The sequence below is a fragment of the Microtus pennsylvanicus genome, chromosome 13, assembly GCF_037038515.1.
Source record: "Microtus pennsylvanicus isolate mMicPen1 chromosome 13, mMicPen1.hap1, whole genome shotgun sequence".
In the NCBI taxonomy this organism is placed as follows: domain Eukaryota; kingdom Metazoa; phylum Chordata; class Mammalia; order Rodentia; family Cricetidae; genus Microtus; species Microtus pennsylvanicus.
Window position 1 is genome coordinate 52,686,325 of NC_134591.1, and position 26,894 is coordinate 52,713,218.

At 48.7% G+C, this 26,894-nt stretch overlaps 2 protein-coding genes across 9 annotated transcripts; one reads left to right on the forward strand and one right to left on the reverse strand.

Moving 5' to 3' along the window:
- The first annotated feature begins 277 nt into the window (after window positions 1–277).
- Svbp (small vasohibin binding protein) lies at window positions 278–21,833 on the forward strand. Of its 8 annotated transcripts, none has more exons than XR_012907401.1 (6): window positions 494–718; window positions 813–962; window positions 5,149–5,300; window positions 16,700–18,288; window positions 18,384–18,503; window positions 20,193–21,833. XR_012907401.1 is itself a non-coding variant. In XM_075944770.1 (3 exons), the coding sequence occupies exons 2-3, from the start codon at window positions 849–851 to the stop codon at window positions 5,233–5,235; spliced, it is 201 nt and encodes a 66-aa protein (XP_075800885.1). In that variant the 5' UTR covers window positions 278–434; window positions 813–848; the 3' UTR covers window positions 5,236–5,479. The 8 variants fall into 8 exon arrangements, 2 of the variants coding, with proteins under 2 accessions (XP_075800885.1, XP_075800883.1); XR_012907399.1 differs by lacking the exon at window positions 20,193–21,833 and adding an exon at window positions 18,618–19,920 and having other exon boundaries at window positions 16,700–16,824; XR_012907398.1 differs by lacking the exon at window positions 20,193–21,833 and having other exon boundaries at window positions 16,700–16,824; window positions 18,384–19,920.
- On the reverse strand, window positions 9,599–20,672 carry Tmem269 (transmembrane protein 269). Its single transcript, XM_075944771.1, has 6 exons — window positions 20,606–20,672; window positions 18,647–18,776; window positions 15,603–15,700; window positions 13,987–14,130; window positions 13,182–13,385; window positions 9,599–9,938 (listed from the first exon to the last, which is right to left on the reverse strand). The coding sequence occupies exons 1-6, from the start codon at window positions 20,670–20,672 to the stop codon at window positions 9,817–9,819; spliced, it is 765 nt and encodes a 254-aa protein (XP_075800886.1). The 3' UTR covers window positions 9,599–9,816.
- Window positions 21,834–26,894: the final 5,061 nt, after the last annotated feature.

The window sequence follows — 26,894 nt, forward strand, 5'->3', positions numbered from 1 at the left end:
CTTTTTAGAACCTGATGCTCAAAATTCCAGTGCTAACCAATTCCAATCCCAGGAATCACATTTCGCCCTTCAAAGTCTTGCAGTTGTCCCAGAAACTAGAAGCCTGGAAAAGCTTTGGTTACTTGTAAAAACGTCCCTGTCACAGGTCCCTCCCCTCCCACTTTCAGGTCCCGCCCTCCAGCCACAGACCCCGCCCTACCCGCCTCCGACTCCGCCTCTCTCAATCTGGCCACGCCCATGTGAGCTGTCTGCGCGCGCGCAGTGGCTCCTGCGGGAGGGACACCTTAGGCCGCGGCCCCGCCCTCCCCGGCGCGGCCCGCCCAGTTCAAGGGCAGCGGGGCTGGGCGCTCCGGTCCCGCGGAAGGGGAAGGCGAAGCTGATCCCCGCGTGGGGGCTGGTCTGCGACGTGGCGGAGGCCAGGAGCCCGAGACCGGGTAGGGAAGGGCGCGGACCCCCGAGCCGCCATCTTGCTGCGGAGGGGCCGGGAGGCCGGGAGGGCGGGGCTGGCTGAGGGCGCTGCCAGGGACCAAGTTGCTTGCCCCTCGGCCTCAGAGACCCGGCCGTGGCGCACGCCCCCGGGTTGGAGCTGCTTTCTTGTCCTTTTCATCTGCTGCTCACCCGGTGTTGGTAGGGAAAGGCCCAGAAAATGACTGCTGTCCCATTGTGCAGGAAACTGAGACTCCGAAGTGAGGAGACTCTGCTAGCAACACACAGCGAGGTGCTGGCAGTGGGACTCCAGGGCACCCTGCCTCGCTGCCAAGCGAGGGAGTTGGGAGAAAGACTAGCAAGCCCTTCTCTTTTTGTACCTTCAGGTCAGAGCTGACCAAAAAGCATTCAGAAGCCAAGCCATGGATCCACCTGCCCGGAAAGAAAAATCCAAAGTTAAAGAACCTGCCTTCAGAGTGGAGAAGGCTAAGCAGAAATCTGCCCAGCAGGAGCTGAAGCAAAGACAAAGAGCAGAGGTGAGACTTAGGAGGGGGCTCACAGTGCCTGTGTCAGCTGAAGGAGAAGGTGCTGGAAGAAAACACAGCAGAGAAAACTTTGCTTAGGGGTCCCTGCTTGTCTCTAGGCAGGATATTTCGGGGAAGAAAAGCCATCGAGGTCTAGAATGGTAAAGTGAAAGCCGAGAGTCACAGGCCAAGTTAGTGTCAGGATCCCCACCTGTACCACCAGGTCTCTAGGTGACTCCTGGCACAGAGCTTTTGTGCTAGGGATCTGAGGAACGCGTGAAAAGAGAAAAAGCGGCCGCGGATGAAGGAAGGATGGGGGGGGGGAGAATATGAATAAATGAATGGATCAGAATTCATGAAATGCCAGTGTGTCCTGGGACCCTGCTACACATGTGCATTTGGTGAGAAAAGTAGCTAGTTAGTGGGTGAGTGCCTGCGGCAGAAGCCTGACTACCTGAGTCTGCTCCCCAGAATAAATATATAGGTAGAAGAAAAGGACTACAGGAAACTGTCCTCTGACCTCCACATGGTCGTGGCATGCACACACACACACAACACCACCAATTTTTAAGCGTCTGCTCCTAACCATGTAAAGGCCCAGGCTTTGAGCCCACCCTGTGTCTCTTTGTTCTCTCAACACTTAAGCATTTTAAGGATAAAAAGCTTTAAAACGTTTACATTGCCAATGAACCATATCCAGACATGAGTATTTTAATATTTAGTATCAGGAATAAGCTTGCTGGTCTTTTCTGCCTCTTCGTTGCGCGTGTTTTTGAGGAATTTTAGAATATAGCTTTTTCCGACTTGGTAGTGGTCAGTGGGATTGAATTTTCATAGAATTTTCTTAAGATAAATAAAGTCACATAAGTTAGTTTACTGTCCCCTTTGACTGTTTTATTTGTCTTACACCTTTTCTCTATCTCCATAGGTAAAGCCTTTTTTATTTTATTTATTTTTTTCAAGAGAGGGCTTCTCTGTATAGCCTTAGCTGTCCTGGAACTCACCGTCCTGGAACTCACTCTGTAGACCAGGCTGGCCTCGAACTCAGAACTCAGCGATCTGCATGCCTCTACCCCCCCCCTTTTTTTAGATGCATTTTCATTCACATAGCTGAATACATTATCTGTACATTTGAGCTTCGTTTGCATGGCTCTTAGAGCTGTTCATGTTACTCTTGATCTGTTTTCTTTGTTCTTTATAGTGTCTACTTTATAAACTTTTTAAAAAGATTTATTGTTAATTATGAGTGTGGTGGGTATGTGGACATGAGTTCAGGTGCCCATGGAGGCCATAAGAGTGCATCAGATGCTTTAGAACAGAATTACAGGTGATTATGAAAGGTGCTGAGATTCGAACCAGGGTCCTCTGGAAGAGAAGCAAGGGCTCTTAACCACTGAGCCCTCTCTCCAGCCCCTGAACCGCCTTATTCAGTGTTCACCCGTTCCTCCTGTGATGGATATTGTAATTACTTATCATTTTGCTTTTTACAAACATTTATAGTAAAGAAAACCTTTTAGGTGCTTCTTGGCATCTATGCTAGGATTTCTGTGAAGTATGACCAGAGAAATTACCAGGTGTCATTTCAATTTTCTTAGACATTGCCAAATAACTTTCAGAGGGATTCCTCAAGCTTGCACTTCTGTTGGTCATGTGAGACACTTCTTGTTCCTTTTGGTCTGACAGTTGATACTGTCCAACTTTGTTTACTGGATCCATTTATTAAACAGATGCCCAGCTGCTGTACCAGTGTATGGGCTTGAGTGAGACACATGTCAGGACAAGACAGAACCGTTTCTGCCTTCATAGAGTGTGCATTCCAGTAATCATAATAAACTCGGGAGCATGTCTGAAGTTCCCTTGCACCCCAAAGTCTCCCCGTGGCCTAAGCAGGGCATCTGAAAGCTGTGGTCCTCCATTCTATAAATAAATATGCCCTTTCTTTACCCAGATCCAAGATGGCCTTAGCTGCTTTGTGCTTTAGCAGACAGTTCAAGGGGAGCTGGAAGAAACAGCCCCCAAATTGTTCTGCGCACACTGAAAGATAGATGTGGAGGGCATTGTTCCTGTCCCTGCTGGCTTCCACTCATTCTTCCCACATGACCTTGGAAAACAGACTTCTGAACACCACTTCCTTGATGCCTCTTTGGTAAAATGAGGGTGGTGGTATCTACCTCACAGTATCATAAGGAATAGAAATTACATATGGAAAGCACTTAGCACGGTGCCTGGCGCACAGAAGGTGTTTGACAGTCAGCAGTGATCACGGTCTGGAGACACCATGCCTCCAAGCCGATGTGCTCTTACCATGTGGACTTAGAGGGACCAGCTGGTTGTATCCAGATTTGCTTGCTGAGGTGTCAGATTGGGTGTGCACGCTGGCGGCAGCACCTGTTAGCTCCTCTATGTCAGCCTGAGCCAGGCCCGCACATGTGTGAGCAAATGCTGAGCAGGTGTTACTAGTTCCCACTTAGCCTTTGTGAATCCTTCTGGAAAAGGAGTCCGGCCATAGTAGGGACAGGCCCGTGGTCAGAGCAGTGCTCCCTACTTAGTCACCTCATGGTTTTACCTGTCGTGTAAGGCTTGAGCCCAGAATCTATATGTGCCTGTGCTCTACCACTGAGCTACACCCCGGCCCCAGGCCACCATTTGCTCCCCCAACAGCTGTCTTGCTATTTTGTCTGTGTTCCCCAGAATGGAATGGAATCTCCTTGAGGAATGTGCCATCACCTCCTCAGGAGGAAGGGATAAAGATGCCATATTCCAGAAAGGAGGCATGCCGTGTTTGGGGATTGGGATTTGCTATCAGTTGGAACAGCACATCACACTGCTGTGATCCTTTCCTTCTAGGCCGAAAGTCTCACTCCTTAGCTCAGACACCCTGGACGTTGTAAATCTCTGTATGCCCTGCTTATTTCCCCCTTTCTCCTACCATTCTCTCTTTGACTGGAAGGTCTCCAGAACGCACTTAATATGCCTGTCAGTCCCAGAACAGAAAGTACTATACAGGTCACAAAGGCTGGCAGGTATCAAACCTACAAAGCAGAGACTTTTCTGCTTTTCAAATATATTATAAAGTACACATGTAATCATGTGTGGTATAAGAAGAATAAACACCCTCGTACCTACCACTCAGCCTAAGAAACTGAACTTGAAGCCAAGCCCAGTGGCACACACTTGTAGTCCCAGCATTTGGGAGGCTGAGGAGGATCAATAAGTACATGAGTTCAAGACCAGCTTAAGTAACATAGTGAAGCCTTGTCTCTAAGAGGGGAAAAAAAAAGGAAAGGGGGAAAAAGACGGGAAATAGACCAGTAACTTGGAAGTTCCAGTGCTCACTTCTGGTCATGGCCCATTCACATAAGCTGCTTTGTTTAATTTTATGCTAATCATTCCTTTGCTGTTCTCTATGAACTTACTGCCTGGCCTGAAACTCTTTATGTAGACCAGGCTGGCCTTGAACTCAGAGATTATCCTGCCTCTGCCTCCAGAGTGCTGGGATTAAAGACATGAGTCACACACGCAACCATTTTTTTTAAGATTTATTTTTTAACCATTATTTATGTATATTTATGTTTGCCTGGAGCATGGGTGCTGGGACCTAAACCCCTCAGTCCCATGGTAAGAGCAGCAGTGCTCTAACTGCTGAGCCATCCCAACTTCTATCCCACTTTTGCCTCTCAGATTTTATTTTGTTGAGGCGTGGTCTCTACTATATAGCACTGGCTATTCTGGAACTCACTATGTGGACTAGACTGTCCTCAGACTCACAAAGGTCCACCTGCCTCTGCCTCCAAGTGCCTCTCAGATACCTTTATTTTTATGAGTGTTTTGTCTGCAAGTGTCTCTGTGAACCAAGTGAGCAATGCCCATGGAGGCAATGAGGGCATAGGATCCCCGGGAACTGGTTAAAGGCAGTTGTGGGTGCTGGGGACAAACCTTTCTGGCCCTGGACTGGCTCTCCTCTGAACATTTTTTTCCTTGCTACATTTATGTGTGGGGGTAAGAGGATAACCTCCACCATCAACAGTGCATGGCCTGCTGCCTCCCTTGACTTCCCTCAGACCTGTCGGGTACTGTCCTCTAAAGACCACACCCTCACTGCTGCTGGCTCCACTCCCCCAACAGAAGCTGCTGTTCACAGCCCCTCCTGGTGGAAATGCAGCTTCTTCCACTGCTAACGTATCTGTTCTCCCCTCAGATCTACGCTCTCAACAGAGTCATGACAGAGCTGGAGCAGCAGCAGTTTGACGAGTTCTGTAAGCAAATGCAGCCCCCTGGGGAGTGAGCCCACCTGCATCCTAGTCTGAGGAACTGAACAAGACTTGTGGAGAACTCTGCACTGAACTTCCTGTAGGTAACTTTCACCACACTGGTTCCTCCTCTCAGAACTGGCCTAGTGCTTGCTGGATAGACTTTTCATCTGAGACAGCAGCTTTTTTTTTTAAGGCCTTTTTTCTACTGTTCAAGAAAAATCATTGTTTCTAGTGAAACTGTGCGTCTTCCCTGAAAATAATAAAATGCAAAATGTTCATTTGTTCTTACTTTAGGGTGGGAATGGCTGCTCACAGAAAGTGGAATAAAGAATGGAGAGGGTGAGGGCTCGAGGGATGGCTCAGCAGTTAAGAGCACTGACTGCTCTTGCAGAGGACCCAGGTTCAGTTCCCAGCATCCACCTCCAACATTTTACAACCACCTGAAGTCCAGCTCCATGCTTCCAACATCTTTTACTGTACTCTGAGCACCTCACCCCCGCCTATACCCACAAAGATGCGTGTGTGTGTGTACACAGTTAAAAATAAACTGTCTTTTTAAAAGAGCTGGCATGGTAGCACATACCTTTAGTAAACTGAAGCAGAGGCAAGCAGATACCTGTGAGTTTGAGGTCAACCTGTTCTACATAGCAAGTCCCAGGCTAGCCAAAGCTACATAATGAGACCCTGTCTCAAACACACAAAGACACACACGGAATGGGATCTAGTGTCCATGGGGACAGAGGAGCTGCTTTGCCTTGGGAATAAGGACAGATCATTACTTCCCTCAAGGGGAAAGAACGCAGGGGTCGGTGGATTTGGTAAGGTAAGTGTGGAAGCTCTTTGGAGAGCAAGAAGCAGGGTGACGAGAGTGGACAGGGAAGGTGATGGATGCTTGAGTAGAGAGGGTATGAAGCGACAGTCTAGTTGCACAAAGAGTGAAAACAGGGACACGTGGGACGACAGCTGGGCAGCACGAAGGCTTCACTGGGGATGAGCATACATAGACACCAAGCAGCGCAGCCATGCAGTGTTCTCAGCCCTGCTGGAGGGAGGCACAGGAGATGGAGAATTGCGGTTAAGTGAACCAGGGCTTTGCTCAGCAGCTAAAGTGGAAGCAAAGAACAGGGAGGTGCGTATTCCCAGTGCATGCATTATAACGACGGACCCAGCTCTCAGTGTGAAAAAGTAAATGAGATCCAGACGTGGTGACACACACCTGTAATCCCAGCACTTGGGAGGCTGAGGCAGGAGGATCAGAAGTTGGAGGCCAGCCTGGGCTACATAGTGAGACCCTGACTCAGAGTGAATGAGAACTGGAAGAGGGTGAGGGACTTTGAAAGGTGTCTAAGGCTCATGTGTTAGAGTTTCTACTACGGTTGAAACTGAGCTTCTAGAAGTATCCTGAGGGATGATTAGAGAACAGGAGCAGACCAGAGAGAGGCTACTTTTACTGGTAATGACAGAGCCCAGGGACTACAGAAGACTGGAGTAGGATGGAGGACTTTGGAGTTTGCTGGAGGACTGGGACAGCTGTCTTCGAGAACTGTCAGGATTTGTCGAGCGACCTTTGGCAAGTCATTTAGCTTCTTGGTGTCTTCAGGAGGCTGTTACTATTTCTGCTTCACTTGAGTCAGTGCGATGGAGAGCGCCACATCTGGAGCACACCTGTGCTCAGGAAGCAGCACAGCTGGGGCATAACTCACACCTGAGTCCCTAGTAAACCTTAAAAGGCGCTTTTACTCTTTAGTCAGCAAAACATTAAAAGCTGTTGTGGCAATGAAGTTATCCATACACTGGGATTCCCACTGTTCCTACTGTTTCTGTGACATTGAACAGGGAGGACTGTCTAGCCACCCATCCTTCCTTCCCTCCTTCCTTCCCTCCTTTCCTTCCCTCTCTCCCTTTTTTCCCTCCCTCCTTCCTTCTTCCCTCCCTCCTTTCTTCCTCTTTTTTCCCTCCTCTCCCTTTCTTTCTTCCTTCCCTTCTTCCTTTCCTCCCTCCCTCTCTTCCTCTCTTTCTCCCTTCCTTCCCCTTCAAAAAAAGCAGAAAGCATATTCCATCCTACATGAGCCTACTCTATGAAAGTGCCGTGCTAGCTCCTGGTCCCTAAGAGCTCATGTGAACAGTTGTCAAGGTTTGGTTAAGTGTAGGCTCTCACTGACGTGAGTGTCAGCATGGAAGAGCATCACCTGGCTATGTCTGAGCCCGAGTGAACATGTTCTTACTATAGTAACCTTCTTTATAATTTCTGAGAGCCCACAGGGAAACTGATTCACCTGCAAAGTCAACATTTTTTTAGTGCTAGGCACTGTGGCAGGTGGTAGAAATAATAAGCATAAATAAAAGGCCATTATGGTCTAGCGGAACACAGTAGACTCATTAACAGTGACCACATAAAAGATGAAACACTGGGGAAGAGAGGCCAGGGAGAGACAATGCTGCCAGCTTCCATAGAGTTGTAATGATGTTGGCATTTTCCTTTTTTCTTTCATTTGCAAGTTGGTATTTGTTTTTAATTTAATTAGATTTGAGGCAAATTTACCACATATATACTATTTTTTGTTTGTTTGTTTGTTTTTTGGCTTTTTGAGGATTTTTATGTGTAGCTTGGAGCCTGTCCTAGAACTCGCTCTGTAGACTGGACTGGCCTCGATCTCACAGAGATCTGCCTGCCTCTGCCTCCCAAGTGCTGGGATTAAAGGTGTGCACCACCACCGCCCAGCTCATAGATACTACCTGTAAAACTTCAGTGCCGGGGGCTGTAGAGATGGTTCAGCGGTTAAGAGCACTGACTGCTTTTCCAGAGGACCCAAGTTCAGTTCCCAGCACCCACATGACAGCTCATAACTGTCTGTAACTCCAGGATTCAACCCCCTCACACAGACATACATACAGGCAAAAGACCAATAAAATAAAATAATTAAAGTATTAAAAACAAAACCCTTAGCCGGGCGATGGTGGCGCACGCCTTTAATCCCAGCACTCGGGAGGCAGAGGCAGGTGGATCTCTGTGAGTTCGAGACCAGCCTGGTCTACAGAGCTAGTTCCAGGTCAGGCTCCAAAGCCACAAAGAAACCCTGTCTCGAAAAACCAAAAAAAAAAAAAAACCCTTCAGTGGCAGACATGTTGTTGAAGAGCTCAAGCGCCACCGTGTGGGAAGGGGCAGAATTAGCCAGCCGTCCTTTGGATGTCCCTCCCACCTGAAGACAGAATCCAGAGTGAAGCTAGGCTTCCTGGTTATTCTCCATAAGATGCAGCTTTGGAATACAATATAAGAGCACGCAGGATTTCTGTCTGATTTGAGTTTAATAAGACAAAGTTCCATCTGAGTGGAGTTTAGTGTTTGAGACCTTAGAAGAGATACACACAGAATGAGCTCACTGGAAGCCAGGTGTGATGGCTATTCTTGGTTGTCAGCGACATCTGTAACTAACTAAACCAAAGCAGGCTTAGTTAGTTTTTTAGAGGGATTTTCCTTTTTTTCTCATTTTGAAACAGGTTCTCTCTATGTAGTCCTGGCTGTCTATGTAGTCTATGTTATCTCTATGTAGACCAGGCAGACCTCGAACTCACAGAGATCCCCCTGTCTCTGCCTCCCATATGCTGGGATTGAAAGCATGTGCCACAATACCTGGCATGAGGGAATTTTCTCAGTCACTTAAAGTCAGAAGACCCACTTTTAATCAGGACTTTTTTGGGGTGGGAAGAACCACCTTTAATGTGGGCCACACTTCTGGTGGCGGCCTATATAAAAAAGAACATGGGAGAAGGAAGCTTGCTCTCTTTGCCTGCTTTCCCCCACTATCAAATCACTTCACTGACATTAGAGCCTCTTTCTTCAGACTGAGATGTCCAGCCTCATAAACTGAACAGCTACTGGATTCTTAGACTTTCTCTTGGTAGACAGCCATTGTTGGACTAGCTAGATCACAGCTAGCCACTCTAATAAATGCCATTCATAGATAGATAGATAGATAGATAGATAGATAGATAGATAGATAGATAGATAGATAGATAGATAGATAGATAGATATTCATTCTATCCACTCTGTTCCTCTAGAAAACCTTAATACACCAGGTGATACATTTGGGCTGCCAACTTTCTGAGATAGAGTATCATGTATCCGAGGCTGACCTGGGACTCCAGATCCTAAGCTGAAACTCAAACCAGCCCAAACTTAGCTTAGAAACAAAAGTCTACCCTACATGACTGATTCAAGGATTACCCAGGCCAATGGTGATGGTGCACACCTTTAATCCCAGCACTTGAGAGGCCGAGGCAAGTGGATCTCTGAGTTTGAGGCCCGCCTGGTCTACAGAATGAGTTCCAGGACAGGCTGGCTAACACAGAAAAACCCTGTCTCAAAAAACAAAACAAAACCAAAAAATCCTGTTTCAAGTATTACCCAAAAGGGAGCCTGAACCCTGAATAAGGAGAAAAAAACAAAGGCTTCTGGGCCCACTGTGGGTTGTTGTGATTCGAGACCAGAGACAGCAGATAACAATACAGGCACCAGGAAAGCTTTAGTGAGGATGAGGCAGGTCTTGGTCCAGTGTGCTAAGTGCAGAGCCCACAGAGCCAGCAGGAGCAGTGAAGTCGTGGTTCCCCCTCGCTAGAGCTTAATACAAACCCCCCTGCCCCACAGGGCATCTGGGAAGAAGATGTAGGAGAGCGACCAAATCAGGCAGTAGAAGGCGGTGAGTGAGAACGGGGAGAAAACCAGCATGACGACACCTGCAAAGAGAGAAGCAGACTCTCGGTTTCATGAAGTGCCTCACGCGGCTCCTACCCCACCCTCGGTCCCTCACGGGTCTCTCACAGAGCTGCGGAAACTGCAGCAAGAGAAGCAAAAGCCCCATGTTTATGTTCAGTTGAGTAAGTATCTGTAAGCCTCTAGTTGGAAGCTAATGCAATCTCAGGGTCCATTCTGTTTGAGCTCAGACCAGAAGCCAAGTTCTGGCCAAGACTGAATTCAAGTTGGCCAGAGCCTTTTCAGGGGGAAAACATCTTCCTGGTTGTTTGAAGTTTAACATGCAATGTTCCATGCTTGAGGCTGCTTACGGAGTGGCCTCAGGCTCATACCAATAGCACTGAGTAATCAGAGTGACTCACTCTGCTCAGGCTGTGCTAGTAGTCTGTGCTGAACAGCCACTTCCCTTCTCAAGTCTGGCATTCGGTACCTGCTAGGCAGTGGGTACCTGAGTGAGTCTCTAATGACCTTCCCTGCAAGACAATGCTTCATGTGCATGACCACAGTTCAAGGCTTGGGAAGTAGAGTGTGACTGTCTTCTGTGGTCACTTCCCACGCACCTTTTCCCTCTCGTGATTTTGAGTCACATCCTTTATTTTTGATTTTGTTTTAGTTTCTCTGTTATAACCCTGGCTGTCCTGGAACTGACTCTGTAGACCAGGCTAACCTAGAACTCGAGAGCTCCAGCTACCTCTGCCTCTGAGTGCAGGGATGAAAGTCAGGTGTAACCTCCTGGCCCACCTCCTTGTGTTCTAACCAGTCTTCGCTATGAGCACAGCAGCATGCCCAGTCCTCCTAACAAATCACCGGACCTAGATCTAGTCTCAGGAACTCCCAAGACAATGGAATTTTACATGAAACACATCAGACACAAGGACTCCAAAATTAGGGGTGCATCTACTCGGTACTGGATACTCTGCCATGTGCTACCAATTGCTTCACTTAGACTTCATAATGCTCCCATGACTTAGAATTACCTCTATTTCCTCATAAGAGATCAGGAGGAAGTAACCTACACAGGGGCCTGATTCAAGGCCTGGCCTTTAAAAACTAACATTCTTCCTCAGTTAATAAGAATATGGGGTAACAATAGTCTTATGGCCAGCTCTCATGTAGCCCAGGCTGTCCTCAAACTTGCTCTGTAGCTGGGGATGACTTGAACTTCTGGTCCTTCTGCCTTTAGCTCCACAGTGCTGAGATTACAGGTGCGCACCACCACAGCCAGTGCAGTACCAGAGATCAAGCCCCAGGGGTCCAAGCAAGCCAAGCAAGTACTCTGCCAACTGGACTACACGCCCAACCTGACTGACATGTATTCTGTGAGAACCTGTTAGATCGTAACAGGTGACCTTGCAAAAGGTCACTTCCAGGGGAAAGAATCAGTTAATGTGCTAGAGTTTCGGCATAGTATAGTATAGTATAGTATAGTATAGTATAGTATAGTATAGTATAGTATAGTATAGAGACCAATCATGGATCTGCTGAGACAAGGAGGCAAGGTTTAAAGTCAGAATTGTCCTAGAAAATAGACGACATTATCTCCCCAATGCTAGCCATGGGCCAGCTCCTTGAAGCTCTGTAGGGAAGAGGGGTCCTCAGTCTAAGGCAAGCGGAATATCTACAGCGTCCACTCTGAAATGTGCACAAAACTGACATTAACAGGTGTCAGAATCTATGAGGTGCCATTTCCTCCTTAACTCATACAGCAAAGCCAACCAGGAGTCTCATGCTAAGAGTGTGGTTTATTTTGAGCAACGGGATCAACTCTAGGAACAATGACCTCTGAGGAAAACACTTGCTATGAGCTGGGAGAGGGGAGGTAGAAAAGATGGAGCCAGCAATCGCCATTTCCTGTCCAGGACCCTACACAGGACTACCTCATTGCCTCATTCAGTTGCCGTGAGCCTGTAAGCTTCAGGAACTTGGAACTGAGTTCAAGATGATGAGGTGCTAGTCCAAGTTTATACACCCATATGCGGAAGTCAGAGCTTCAGCTGAGGCACATTTAGCTACAAACCCAGATTCTCCTCACTATTCTGCCTCTGCCACCTAGGGCACAGGAGAGTCAGCACCCAGAACTTGGTCAAGGAGACTGTACTGATGCCACATAAGATATGAACCTGAAGGAAACATGCTGTACGACCCAGTGTGGATTGACAGCAAAGGGATAATGGGAGAAACTCAGGCCCCCAGGGATGCTCTTCTTGTTGGCTTGCACACCCTAAAGGAAGCCCTAACTCGGGACAAACTGTGAGCATCCTACATGAATTTCCTCCTTCAATGCCAGCTCTCATTCCAATACTTACTCGTCCAGTCGCCTCACTCCAGCCTTCACATCACCACTTCTGAACACCTCCCCCTGGTGCTCCCTTGTCTGTTCTGTTAGTCCAGTGACGCCTGGAAGCGGCTGCCCTCATCATATATCACTTGCTGCCTGGATCCCACCCAAGGCATCTTATTTGCCTTTAATATCAAATCCCTAATCCTGCCCAGTCTGCCCACTTCACTGGCCTAAGTTTTTGTTCCTGGCTTTCCACACAAGTTCAGCCACACTGCTCCCTTCCAGCACCTTCTCGGCCTCCCATCATCACAAGACAGCAGCTTCTGCCTGAACCACTCTTCCTGCTCTTCTGTGAGCTCATCTCTCCAATCTCGCTTAAACATCCTCCCTGAAGAGCACTTCCTCCTCTCATGCCATCTCAGAGTCACCCTGTGCCTTCCCAGAGCATCAAAACTGCTTGTAGTTACTTTATTGTTTCAGACAGAATTTCTTTCACTCTGTAGCTCAGGGACTCACTATATCTTGAACTTGCAATGATCCTCCAGCCTCAGCCTCCCAAGAACTCCCAGCTTTGTTTGTTCCCAGTTGTCTTCACCATTTTTATTCACTAATTTGTTTTGCTTTTCAGTAACTTTCTTGGCTGTCTCAGGCAGGGACTATGTCTAGTTCGCCAGAGTGACCCCTGTACCTGGCACATAAGCATGCACCCCTAAATTCTGCTGATCTCATTAACATGAAGTAGATATGTATTGGGCACTGGAAATCAGAGCACGAAGAAAACGTCTGTGGGTGTGAGCACATTTAGTATTTTCAGGCATTTGAAGTGTGTTCTATGTTGGTTAACAACAAAGTTGACGGTGAAGGATACGTGAGGACGAAGCGCATGGACACTGCCGCTGGGAGAGACAGTGTGACCGTAAACACTGTGGCAGTGATTTGAACTCACCTCCCGTATAAACCACTTTTTTCCAGTTCTCGGACTCCAGGATTTCATCGTGTGGGTAGTAACTCTGGTCGATCATGAACAGAATCATGAGTGAAGCCATGCAGCAGAGAATAAACGTGTTGCCCTTGGTCAGTAGGCAGGTGGAGGCCAAAACACAGGAAGCATAGGGACAAGGTAGACCTTTGTATGCAGAGGGACCTCCTTCTAGGGAGAGATCAGAGAATGAGCTGTTTCCTGGCTCCAAGGACACCTATCAATTTGGGTCTCCTTTCCCTGAGCTACCAGATTCCCTTAGCCCAGGGGTGGGGAGGAGTATGTAGGTCATTTGGTTATTACAAGCTGATGCTGCACAGGTTTGGACTGGTTTCTGGGGGACAGCAGGCAATCAGATATACTCGGTGTGCCCATACCTTAACAGGTCCTTGGACAGCCAGGCTAAGCTCAATGCTGGGTTTGCACCCCCTTTCTGTGTGGTCTTTCGAGCTGTCTTCACTACCACAGCGTCTTTTGTTTGGGGGAACTGGAGTTCTCTAGAACTCCATTTCTGGAGTGTGTCTACTATACAGATATAGTACAGAAGAGATATAACTCCTGAAGAAGCAAGGACTTGTTTCTCCCAGACAATACAGCCCTCAACCTCCAGCAGGCGTGGGACTCATAAGGAGGAGGAGGAGGAACAGGAGGAGGAGGAGGGAGGAGGAGGAGGAGGAGGAGTCCATGAGTGTCCCCTAGCTTCTGGCTCCCAGCAGTTTTTCCTGCCCCTTGATCCCTATCACAGTCCTGAGATAGACTGGGTTCCACTCACCAGTTGAGTAAAAACACAGGCGGAAGGAAGTGGTTAACACATAGACGATGGCCAGGAACCCATTCAGAGGCCCATCCACACCAAGGAGCAGAGCTGAGGCCAGGCCAAAGGTGGTGAAGACAGCGAAGTCGTTCAGTTCAAGTCCTGCTTCAGAGGTCAAGGTTCACTCACAGGCATGCAGTCTACACCCCAGCCTCTCTTGGGTGGCTGGAGCAGGGACAGCTGGGGTGCTGGGGTCTCAGAGGGCAGCAGCTGCTCCCTAAAGATGGTCTGTAGATCAAAGCCTGGGTCGTCCCCCCACTCCCAGCTCTCTCTCTGCTCGTCCTTGCCACTCAATATGCAAGGCTTAGCACCTAAGTTCACAAGCCTCAGGACCTTTTTCAGGAAAAACCTTATATGGAAACATCTCGAAGTATTTTGTTTTTTTGTTTTTGTTTTTTTTTTTTTTCCTTTTGAACCAGCTGCTTTGCCTGGGGATATCTCTCATCCTCTCACTGACCATCATCCCCTTCACTTCACTAATAAATCTACAGCGCATCTTCCTCACTAAGAATGAAGGTGACCCCAGGGAACACTTGGAAGGCAGGAAAGGATCAACAGCAAAGAAAATGCTTGATTAACTCCAAGTGAAATCTTACCTCATAAAACTCACAATAACCATAATAATGTACTACAGAGTATAAACAAGGCCAGAATCCTTAGCAAAATCGCATAAACCAAAAGAAGAGGAAATGGGATTGGAGCAGAGGGGTGAGGGCAGGGCTAAGATGGGGAAGCCAGCCAGGCCAAGAGAAGGGTCCAGCCCAGGAGAAGGGTCCAGCCCAGGAGATGGGTCCAGCCCAGGAGAAGGGTCCAGCCCAGGAGATGGGTCCAGCCCAGGAGATGGGTCCAGCCCAGGAGATGGGTCCAGTCCAGGAGATGGGTCCAGCCCAGGAGATGGGTCCAGCCCAGGAGAAGGGTACAGGCTGCAGGAGATGGGTCCAGTCCAGGAGATGGGTCCAGCCCAGGAGATGGGTCCAGCCCAGGAGATGGGTCCAGCCCAGGAGAAGGGTCCAGCCCAGGAGAAGGGTACAGGCTGCAGGAGATGGGTCCAGCCCAGGAGAAGGGTCCAGCCCAGGAGAAGGGTACAGGCTGCAGGAGATGGGTCCAGCCCAGGAGATAGATCCAGCCCAGGAGAAGGGTACAGGCTGCAGGAGATGGGTCCAGCCCAGGAGAAGGGTCCAGCCCAGGAGAAGGGTACAGGCTGCAGGAGATGGGTCCAGCCCAGGAGAAGGGTCCAGCCCAGGAGAAGGGTACAGGCTGCAGGAGATGGGTCCAGCCCAGGAGATGGGTCCAGCCCAGGAGAAGGGTCCAGGCTGCAGGAGATGGGTCCAGCCCAGGAGATAGATCCAGCCCAGGAGAAGGGTACAGGCTGCAGGAGATGGGTCCAGCCCAGGAGATAGATCCAGCCCAGGAGAAGGGTCCAGGCTGCAGACAGCCTCACTCCTGGGGCAGGATGGCTTCCTCTATTGGCATGTGAACAATTGGGGTGACTGGTGTCAGAGGGATGGACGGTAGTAGCCTGAGATGGATGCTCCCCCAGGGTAGGGATTAGAGGGCCCCAAGGTTGAACTCACCTAATTTGTGGCAGATGTGGAGGTGCCTGATCATCGTCCCTACTGCCATGTCTAACAGGAAGCTGATCAAAAGCATCCAGGAAGCACAGAGGGATTTCCTAGAGTGCAGGCCAGCAGGGCAGCTTCTTGTAGTCCCCACTGGACAAGCGCACACTCAATGCCTACGCTTCACTCACTCACATCCCTTCCGGCATACACTGCTCTGAGTGTTTTACCCCCTCGTAGATGGCTCTATCCCTCCCCAACTCCCAATACATAGTCTTTTTATAATTCTTTAAGTGTTATGTCTCTGAGTTGTTTTGCCTGCATATGCACATTCAATACACTGCCCGTGAAGATCAGAAGAAGATGTGGGATCTCATGGGAATGGAGTTACAAACGACTGTAAACCACACCATGTGGGTGTGGATAAGCAAACCCAGGTCCTCTAGAAAAGCAGCCAGTGCTCTTAACCACTGAGCCATCTTTTCAGCCCCAAACAATAGTTTAAAGAGGTTCCCCGACACCCCCAAACCCTCCAGTAATCACCAAAGTCCCTTCCAACTCTTCTTTCTTAGTGGGGGAGGGTGTCTCGAGACAGGGTTTCTCTGTGTAGCTCTGGCTGTCCTGGAACTCGCTCTGTAGACCAGTAGCCTCAAATCCAGTGATCCACCTGCCTCTGCCTCCTGAGTGCTGGGATTAAAGACGTGCGCCGCCACCACCACCCAGCTCCTTCCAATTCTTAAGCCTCAACATATGTGACAGCACAGGCTCCTTCCTCGTTCCTAGTGCAGCCTCTACCACTATCCCCCTGTGGCTCTTCAGATAAATTACTGTTTGTCTGTGTCCCTTTCTCCACTCATGAAATGACGGATTTGTGCTATGTCCTCTCCTGTCTTCTCTTCTCCCCTCCTCTCCTTTCCTTTCATTCTGTGGTGGTTTGAATGAGAATGTCCCCCATAGCTCACACATTCAAATACTCGGTCCCCAGTCGGTGGAAGTGTTTGGAAAGGATTAGGTGTGGCCTTGTTGAAGAAGCTGTGTCACAGGGACAGACTTTGAGGTTTCAAAAGACTCCTGCCATTCTCAGTGTCACTCTCTCTGCCTCTGGCTTTCAGATCAAGACACGCACCCTCAACTGCTTCTGCCGCCTGCCTTTGCTCTGCCGCCAGGGACTAAATCCAGCTAAACGCTGTCTTTCCTAAGTTGCCTGGCATGGTGTTTTGCGACAGCAACAGAGAAGGTAACTGAGACACCTGTTCTTCAGGAGCCTCTGACCCTGAAGGGTTTCTCAGTGAGACCTGGGACTCGGTGGGGCAAGGCTGGATGGCCAGTGAGCCCCACAGAATCTCTGCCTCTCCAGCACTGGGATCCTGAGGGCACAGCACTGTGCTCAGCTTTCTTCCATGGCTGCTCAGAACTGAATGCAGGCCCTCATGCTTGGGCCACAAGCACTTTATTGCCTGAGAGATCTCCCCCAAACTTTGGATCCTCCTGCCTCCACCTCCCAAGTTCAGGGATTGCAATTTTATGCCACCATATCTAACTAAATTCTGACCTTCCTACAATGTTAACCATCTGGTACTTTTTGTTTTTTTTTTTTCTTCAGTACTGGAGACTGAAGCTCAGGCCTCACACATTCCAGGCAAATGCTTTTCCATGAGCTATCCCTGGTCAGGGTTTGCCTGTTCTTTCCATTTCTGAGCTTTAGATTAATTCCATTTGGCCTGAGATCACCTTCTTTATGACTTCTAGTCATAGGCTAGAATGCAGACAGACCCTCTAAGACAGCCTGAGAATCCTATGCATTCTGTTGTTCTTGGACAAAGTGTCTGCAGCTGTCAGCCACAGCCAGACATGGGAGGGTGTGGCCAAGATGAATATACTTGCTGATTTTCTGTGGATGAGCGATAGGTGTTTGACATTTCCACCTGTAGTATGGATCTGGCAGTGTCTGCCAAGGTCTCCTGGGTTGGTGCGTGTGTGGCAAGGATCCATCAGTGTCTCCCACATCCTCTCACATTCCTCATTGCACCTCATCCATCATGAGATGCTCCCATATGGTCCCTTTGTGAGCGGCCACACAGTCCAAAGGGAACCTGCCCACGGAGGTCTACTGCCAACCCTGCACTGCATTACGATGCTTAGGTGACCCAGCAGAAGCAGAGAGCCTGACCTCTGACCTCAGCCATCCTCAAACAACTTCAACATTTGTTTAGACTACAACTGAGTTCTAAAGGGACCTGAGGCTAAACGAAAATAACAGAACCTACAATCATAACACAAAATTACCCTCTCAGCGGATTTGGCTAAACTGAGATTTTCCTACCACAGATGTGCATTCTCCGTTTATTAGATTCCAAGTTCATGGATGAAAAACAGATACAGAAAGAAGCTACATGCTGGTCCTGGAGAATCAGGCACACCAGGAGTGCGTCAGAAAGTTTCCTTTAAAGAACTGAACTGCCAAAGGCCTCGAAATAGAACCCAACTTACAAGAACATAAACTGCTCCTGCTTTCTTGGTGGCACCTTAAGTATACTGGACAATCTCCAGAACAGTGCTAATGTCGGGTATTCAAGTCGTATGTTCTCATTCAAGAGCCAGAAAATATGAGTGAAGCCAAGTGAGGTGACTCACCTACAGTCCCAGAGTTGGGAGGTGGAAGCAGAAGGATCTGAAGTTCAAGGCCATCCTAAGCCACATAGTGAGTTCAAGACCATCCTGGGCTCAATTAGGGAGAGAAAAGAGGTTGGGGAAGGGCCTATAAATAATACTATGCATCTTTTTTTTCTCCTACAGCCATTCTGAACTGCTCTAGCTTGAAGGAAAAAGGAAGATTAATTATAACACAAACTCTTCATGGTACAAAAGGATCCCGAGGCTCAGAGATGAACCGAGATGAAGTCACTTACCAGAAAGGTAGCAACATGAAGGCCATGATCCTGGCTTTGAAACTAGTATACTATCCCCATCCCCAAGTAGACCTTTCAGCCACAGTGGCTAGGTCTTTCGAGTCTGCCTCCCCTTCCTCAGGCTAAGAGCAGGCTGTGCCCCAGACCTACCTGCTGAAGCTGCAGTAGATGGAGAAGAGCCCCAGGACCATGTTGGCCAGGGACATGGCTTTAATAACATCCTTCCAGGAAAGTTCTGCCACCTGAGGAATGGTCTGCTCATGGCTCAAGATCTGCCTCCCTGTGGCCCAGGAGAGAGGTGCACAGGGTTCCCAAGGTCAAGGGGTCTTGAGAGAGTTCTCAGAGACCCCATCCCAGAACTGCCTCTCCACATCCTATCTCACTGATTGAGAATACAAGTTAGCAAGGAGACACCAGAGATAAGCTCAGCAGTAGGGCAGGTGAACGCACATGGTCATCCCATCCTCCCTTGCCCTGTTCCCACGGCACAGACATCCTCCCAGGAGCCTTTTGACTGTCTGTCTAGAGCAGCGGTTCTCAATCTGTGGATCGTGACCCTTCTAGGGGGTTAAATAACCCTTTCACAGGGGTCGCATATCAGATATTTATGATTCATAATAGCAAAATCACAGTATGAAGTAACAACAAAAATAATTTTATAGTTGGGGTCGCCACAACATGAGGAATTATATTAATGGGTTGCAGCTTTAGGCAGTGGAGAACCACTGGTCTAGAGAAATGAGACACAAGCACACAATTTTACAGATGGGAAAGTGAGCCTTCCAAATAGAAAAGGGCTTGTCTCAGAAAAGGTGAGACAGACAGACTGACTGATTGTTCTTTGAAGGCAGCGGCCCAGGGGTTCACTTAGCTTAGACTAAGCATAGGGCTTGAGAAACACTCCTGTTTGCTGACAGACGGCAGAGTACAGAGAACACTCAAGGCAGAACTGAGCCCCATCCTGTAACTTCCAAGTGACTGCTCCCAAGGCTTTCCCCTCTCTGTTGTGTTTGCCTTCCTTGGGATATATAAGCAGGGATGACAGCCCTTGCCAGACTGAGCTCACAGGACCAAAGGGGATCCCAGGTGTCCAATGCTCTGTGGACGGGATAGACGGTACAGCAGGTGACTGATCATTAATTAGGGCTAAAACATCTGTGAATTAGCACAAATGAGGGCCAGGACTTGAAGTGGGTCTCCCCTTTCTTGGTTAAATGTGATTTGTAAAAACTATACACAGGTGGGGCTGGAGTGATGGCTCAGTGGTTAAGAGCACTGCCTGCTCTTCCAAATGTCCTGAGTTCAATTCCCAGCAACCACATGGTGGCTCACAACCATCTGTAATGAGATCTGGTGCTCTCTTCTGGCCTGCAGGCATGCATACAGGCAGAACACTGTATACTTAATAAATAAATCTTAAAAAAAAAAAAACTAGGCCGGGTGGTGGTGGCGCGCCTTTAATCCCAGCACTTGGGAGGCAGAGGCCGGTGGATCTCTGTGAGTTCAAGGCCAGCCTGGTCTACAAGAGCTAGTTCCAGGACAGGAACCAAAAGCTATGGAGAAACTCTGTCTCGAAAATCCAAAAAAAAAGAAAAAATAAAAAAAACTATACACAGGTCCCAGGAGCAAAAGGATGGGGATTTGAGAAGGGCAGTTTAAGCCCCAGAAAGAGGGAATAATCTACTCACTCCTACAGCAGGATACGTGTTTAGGAGCAAATCTGATGCTTGGTGCTGCGGACACAGAGATGACTGTGAACTGATCTCTCAAGGAATAGTCAAGCAGAGGATGCAACCCAGCATGGAAGAAGAAACAGGACCACGTGAGCACCGAAAGGAACTGGCCTGCCTCGGGGAGGCTTTCAGAGGAGGGGTAGAATCTGCCCCAAGCAGATTCGGTCATATGCCAGGTTCTCGAATCCCTCTGTGGAGCCCAGCCCTGCTTAGCTCTCCAGCCCGGCTGAAACCCTTCTCTGGGGTCCATTCTTAGGTCTTGGGTTGGTCCTCTTTGAGGAGCCTCCTAACAGCCCACAGAGCTATAAATGCTTATCTTAGAAGATTTCTTGTGCTCACCGTGCAACACCTGGCATTCTGTACTGGCTTCGCCTACCTTGTCTTCCTTTTTTCCTAGAGGGGACACAACTTGAGTGCAGAGTAGGGTCCCCTGTGCCAAGCATGAGGCCTAACAATAAAAGAGCTCAATGTTAGTTAATACAATACACCACTCAGGTCCTGTAGCTGCACGGATCTAATGTACTCAGAATCTAGCCCTCTTCGTTGAGGCCTCCAAGAAGCCATTTTTGATGAAGACCCCCCCACATCCCCTTCAGCTCAATCCTTATTGTTCACTTATTCTTTCCGATGCCTCTCTAGGCTAGACTTTGTCTTTTTGGTAAATAGAACAAGACCTGTGTGCTGCCCTTGGAAGATACAGTCTCCATGTATGAGGAGCTTGAAGAGACATGTTACGTGTAAGTAGGGCATGTTCCAGTTGCCCTGGGTATACCGGGAAGCAAAGACCAAGTTTGAGGCAAGGCCAAGGGAGGATATCGACAACGTGGTGACATTTATCAGGGTCTCTAAGAATGGGGGAGGGTTTATTGCCAAAGAGAATTAAAAATACAGTAAGGTCCTGGCTCCCCAAAGCCGGGTGACTGAAGATCAAGTTGGTGAGGTCTAAGCTGGCGCCCTCCCTGAGGTGGCTGTGGGCCAGCCCTGTGATGTCTGGGAAGGAAATGGAAGGAGGATTGGTAAGAAATTGAGGAACGGAAACTGAAGGTCAAACCGCAGAAGTCGCAAAGTTCACATGACTGTGGGTTTCTAGAAAGAGGAATGAGTGAGGAGAAGGGTTCCCTCACCAGGCACCATGAGTGGCCGGTGAGGATGAAGGTATATTTTCCAGCAGTGGTGTCTCTTGTCCTTCTTCATCACGCACACTGCCACCCCTTCCCTGGAGGCCAGAGGCCATCTCCTGCAGAAACCTGCCCGCTTGAGAACAGGACACAACACTGCTCTCTCGCCAGCTTCCCCATGGGTTGTCCGGGTAACCCCGTTAAACCTAATTCTGTGGGATGACGAGGGGTTGGCTGGCTTGATGTCCCAGTACCTCTTTATTGCCCAACCAGCTCCACGTCAGTCGGGAAAGCTCACCTGGGGATCAGACATTCCTAGGTGGGGCTGGAGCCCCGCAGCACTCCTTCCTGCTGCTGTTGAGGCGGAGGGGTCCAGCCCAGGCAAGGGTGCGTGGATGTGGGTCCAGTCTCTTAGCCTGGCTCTTAGCTCACAATCCCGAGGTCTGGGGAGGGGCTGAGGAGTCTTAGGGCAGAGGCACCAGCGCCTCAATTTACAGATCTTGCTGTGGGCCGCTAGGGGCGGGGCATGGGGGACTCTCAGGGGGAGGGGTCTGCTTTCTCTATCCGCTGGATAAAACCATCGTTCAGGGGCTGGAGAGATGGCTCAGTGGTTAAGAGCATTGCCTGCTCTTCCAAAGGTCCTGAGTTCAATTCCCAGCAACCACATGGTGGCTTACAACCATCTGTAAAGAGGTCTGGTGCCCTCTTCTGGCCTGCAGACATGCACACAGACAGAATATTGTATACATAATAAACAAATATTTTAAAAAAAAACATCGTTCACTGAGGACTTCTGCTTAATGCAGAGACCCCTGCTGATTGAGTGCCTGGGATTGGAGGTGGGCTGGGAGTGAGTTGAAGGACTTATAAAAAGCAGTCTGGGATCTACATTATGAAGAGCCCCATGAGGGCTGGAGAGATGGCTCAGAGGTTAAGAGCACTGACTGCTCTTCCAGAGGTCCTGAGTTCAATTCCCAGCAACCACATGGTGGCTTACAGCCATCTGTAATGAGACCTGGCACCCCCTTCTGGCTTGCAGGCACATGTGGAAGGAATGCTATACACATAATATAATAAATAAATAAAAATAAAATAGTTTATTCTTTAAAAAAAAAATGAAGAGCCCCATGAGAGTCAGCTCCGAGCAGGTATGGCCTTTCATACTGGTTCTTTGTACCTACGAGGCGGTGTAGACATGTAATAACATTTCTAAGAGGGATGAGGACCTGAGGAACTGGGGCCCAAGAATGAAGACAATGTTTTTAGGTCAGGTTCTTTCAGAAAGGTGGTTCTGGTAGTCACTGTAAAGAAAGGAGGTAGTAAGACGGAAGCTATGTCAGGGAATGGGGAGGCAGCCAGTGTGAGAGGAACCCTAAGAGTGTGAGGAAGGCCCTGAACAAGGACACAAGCCTTCATTCTTCGTCTTTAAGACACTGTCTCACACTGTAGACAAGATTAACCTGAAACTACATAGCTGAGGCTAGCCTTGTACTCGTGTGATCCTCCTGCCGCAGTCTCCCAAATACTGAGATTACAGGTGTGAGACACTCAGCCTTGGAAAGAAACAATGCTGGACGATGTTCTAAGTAGGGTCCACCCTTACCTGTCCCACATCCACTCCACACTAAGGATAAAGTACACCAGCAGGAGTATCCAGAGCCCAGAGAATATGCAATAGAAAGGGTGGGGCTAAGAGGCCATGTGACACAACAATCAGCAAGGGACAGAGGACCTAACTGAGCCCAGAGGCCATCAGACACTGGGCTGGAGGACACCCATGGTATTTCCCTGGGTCTTAGACTGGCCCTGCCAGTCAAGGAAATGGTGGATCAACAAGTTCATTTACTGTCAGTTCTAACCAACCCCATCTGGGTTGGGGATTATAGGCTTATTATAAGTACTTGCTCAGTGTATTCGAAGGCCCTAGACTTAATCCCTAGCACCTAACATTAAAATAAAAACTTGCAGAGCTGAGACCAGAAAAGAATCTGACGCTAAAGTCAGACCTGGGTGTCTCTAAACTAAAACAGGCAGGAGTCGGAATTGGGAGGGTGGAGGGCGGGCAAGATCGTGCTACAAATGCAGTCAACACCACTGCCCTCTGCGGTCTCTGTGGAGGGTCATGCGGAGCCTGGGGATGCTTTGAAACAGATGTTGGGATACTGCTAGCGATAAAGGATGCTGCTGGTGGTCTCTGTGGAAATGCTCAGGGTGGGGAAGGAAGCAAGGAGACCCACCAGGAAACTACTGCCTTAGGCTAGATTATGTAGGTGGCTTGGACCAAGGGAAAAGGGGGTCAGATGTGGGGATGTATTTTAAAAGCAGAGCTGATTGGCATGCGGAGAGCAAATGGAATAAAGGATAGCGTAGCTCTTGTGAACTAAATAACGTGAGATAGGTGACCGTGGGAATGCCGAGGATGTGAAAGGCTTCGGGGTAAACAGAGAGTTCCTGTGGACACATTAAGTTTGTAATGACTGAGTCAAGTAGAGGTCAAGTATAGCAGCAGGACAAATGTGCATGAACAGAACACAGATCGGAGCCTGGAACGTGTGAGCTGGCAGCTTAAGGGCGCTAAGGCATGGGAATGGGTTAGAGCATGCAGGAGGGAGAAAGTGCCAAGAACCTGGCCCCAGAGGAAGTTTGGATTCAGAAAAGGTAAAGTAGAAGAGATCAGGATAAGACAATATTCCAAATCTAGATGAGGACAAGCACTTTTGTGGGAGCCCCAGCCTCAGTGCCCCTTCCCAGGGTACCCCCAGCTGATTTCTACCTGGATGGGTTCTGACACACTTTCAAGTAGTGAGCGGCCCCACTGAATCAAATGTTTACAACCATCCAAGTCCAGTTTCTCCAGGCAGGCACCAGCTCCTTACGAAACAAACTTACCTTCGGCACACATGGTGAATGCCAGAGACATGGGTTCAGTTGTATAGTATAATGTTGGGGAAATTACTTCTCTGGCCATGGCTAACCTCCTCTACGTGCCAAACACTGAACACTGAGTGAGCGCTTCCCACAGTAGCTCACACTTTCATCGTGCTTTTATGTCATTTTGGAGGCTGAGTGTATGTACACATTCTCAGAAAGGCTGTCCACATGGCCGGGCGATGGTGGCGCACGCCTTTAATCCCAGCACTCGGGAGGCAGAGGCAGGCGGATCTCTGTGAGTTCGAGACCAGCCTGGTCTACAGAGCGAGTTCCAGGACAGGCTCCAAAGCCACAGAGAAACCCTGTCTCGAAAAACCAAAAAAAAAAAAAAGAAAAAAAAAAGAAAGGCTGTCCACCTTGTGGGGTTTTTTTTTGGGGGGGGGTTGGCTGAGATCCACCAACTAGGCTAGGTAGGCTCGTCAGTGAACTCCATCCTGCCAGCACTGAGATTACAAGCATGTGTGACCATGCCCAGATTTTTTAAATTCAATTTTATGTGCACTGGTGTTTTGCCTGCATGAGAGGGTGTCAGATCCCCTGGAACTGGAGCTACAGACAGGTGTGAGCTGCCATGTGGGTGCTGGGAATTGAACCTGGGTCCTCTGGAAGAGCAGCCAGTGCTCTTAACTACCAAGCCATCACTCCATCCCCCGTGCCCAGATTTTTCAATGTGGATGCTGAGGATCAAATTCAGGTCCTGTTTTTGCAACAAGTGTTTTATTACCTATCCCCCCAGTTCCCCATACACCTTTTTTCACTTCTTCAAAACAGACGCTCCCTTGTTGCTGTGCAAACTAGTCTGAAACTGGCATCCAGACCCCTGCCTCAGCCTTCTAGGCTCTGAGTACAGGTGTGTACTAGAGACATGCATGCATCCCACACTGGCCAAACTCCGTGTGTATGTCACCTCTGTAGAGCTCTATAGCACTGCTGGGGTAAACGTGACCTAGGTGGCTATGACTGTGGTTATCACTGGACTCAAAGCAAACACAGCCTTGCTTAACCCTGACCTTATCACTGCTACCTGAATAGCCAGGAGCCATGTTCTGAACTGGAAATGCTCCTGCTCAGACCTCCTGGGTGTTGGGCCACATGAAGATTTAAAAGATAAAGGGAACATCTGATAGAACTAAAGTTCCCTAGACAGCATCATCTCTTCACCTATGGCTAGTATCATCCATGTTTGGGGAACAAGTCTTGAGAAGGTAAATACACAAGTAAGGCCTCCTTCCAGACCCCTGGGGTGGAGAGGCGCTCAGTCAGTGGCTACCCAGTGAGCCTGGGCAGAGTCACAAGGTAGATTCTTGAAGCAAATACAGATCACTATTTATGCTAGAAAATATCAGAATGTCTGTAACAGGGTCCCAGATGTTAGCACAACTGACTCCATGATGGAAGTATCATTCAGGCTATAAAACATGTAGATAGCACCATCTGCCAAGATGAAAACAAAGACCTAATCCATCAAAGTCCATAGTTCTGGGAAAGTCTCTAAGTGCACTAACTTTCCATTTTGGTTTCTGTAGCTCTGCTTCTGGCTGACTATGCTTGTTAACTGATGTCAACCCAGGACATGGATTTTGTACTTGAAAGGTCACCCAGAGAAAGGCTTGAGGGTACATTGGGATCCCTAAATAGCCAGTGTAGTCACCAGCGGGCTAATAAGACTTTATTTTGGCTTAAACCCACGTCCAAGTGGTCTCTGGTAAATACCCCACGTCTTTCTCTTCCACATTTTGTTGAGTGGATCAACACACTTTAACCAGAAATTCAAGAACTGCCCAAGATCCCCTCCTCTCACGCATGTCCTCACATTTTATTAGCTAACAAGGTAGCAGTCTATCGCACTTCAACATGCTACGCATCATCACATCAGGCGGTGCTCACTAAGTCACACCACTGTTATGTAACTCTAAGGGGAGAAGTCAAAACCAAACAGGGAATCGGAGAGATGGCTCAGTGGGTGGTGAGTGCGTGCTGCTCTTGCAAAGTCTGATATCTCTAGCTTCTGTGGGTATCTGCATATGTGCCCAGATTCTCCCCCCCCCCAAAAAAAAACAAAGTAACAGGCCACTGACTTCTAGGAGCACTCGAATTCCAGATATATAAACACAGAGGAATTAATTCCACTGAACAACTGACACAAGCTGGCACCTCACACTCCAGTGCTGCTAGCTGGCTTCGAGTCCAGTAGTAGTCCTTGGTTCCCGTCCCATCGCCCCAGCCAGCGTTCACTTCAGCTGCTGTACTTCCAAAGCGGCCAGGCTGCCATCAACGCCCTTCATGTTATTTTTGTCAACTGCATTCCTTTTCCTGGCACTGACCTCTTTAGTTAGTTTTCTAGCCAGGACAGTCTTACCACACCCCTTGTAAAGACCAGGATGACTTTGCTTGATGAGGTTAAGAGCATATCCAATAAATTCCACCCAAAAAGACCCTCCCTAAACCCCGAAAGACAAGCCTCCCATACACTGGAAGTCTTCCTGTATTCTACAATGGCCTATGCATACCTCCACTAAATCCTTGTACCACATTGTAATTGCTAATCTGCTTGTTCCCCTAGCAGACTGTGTGCTTCTTTGAAACAGGGCCCTGTGCTGAGATAATCCTCTAGAA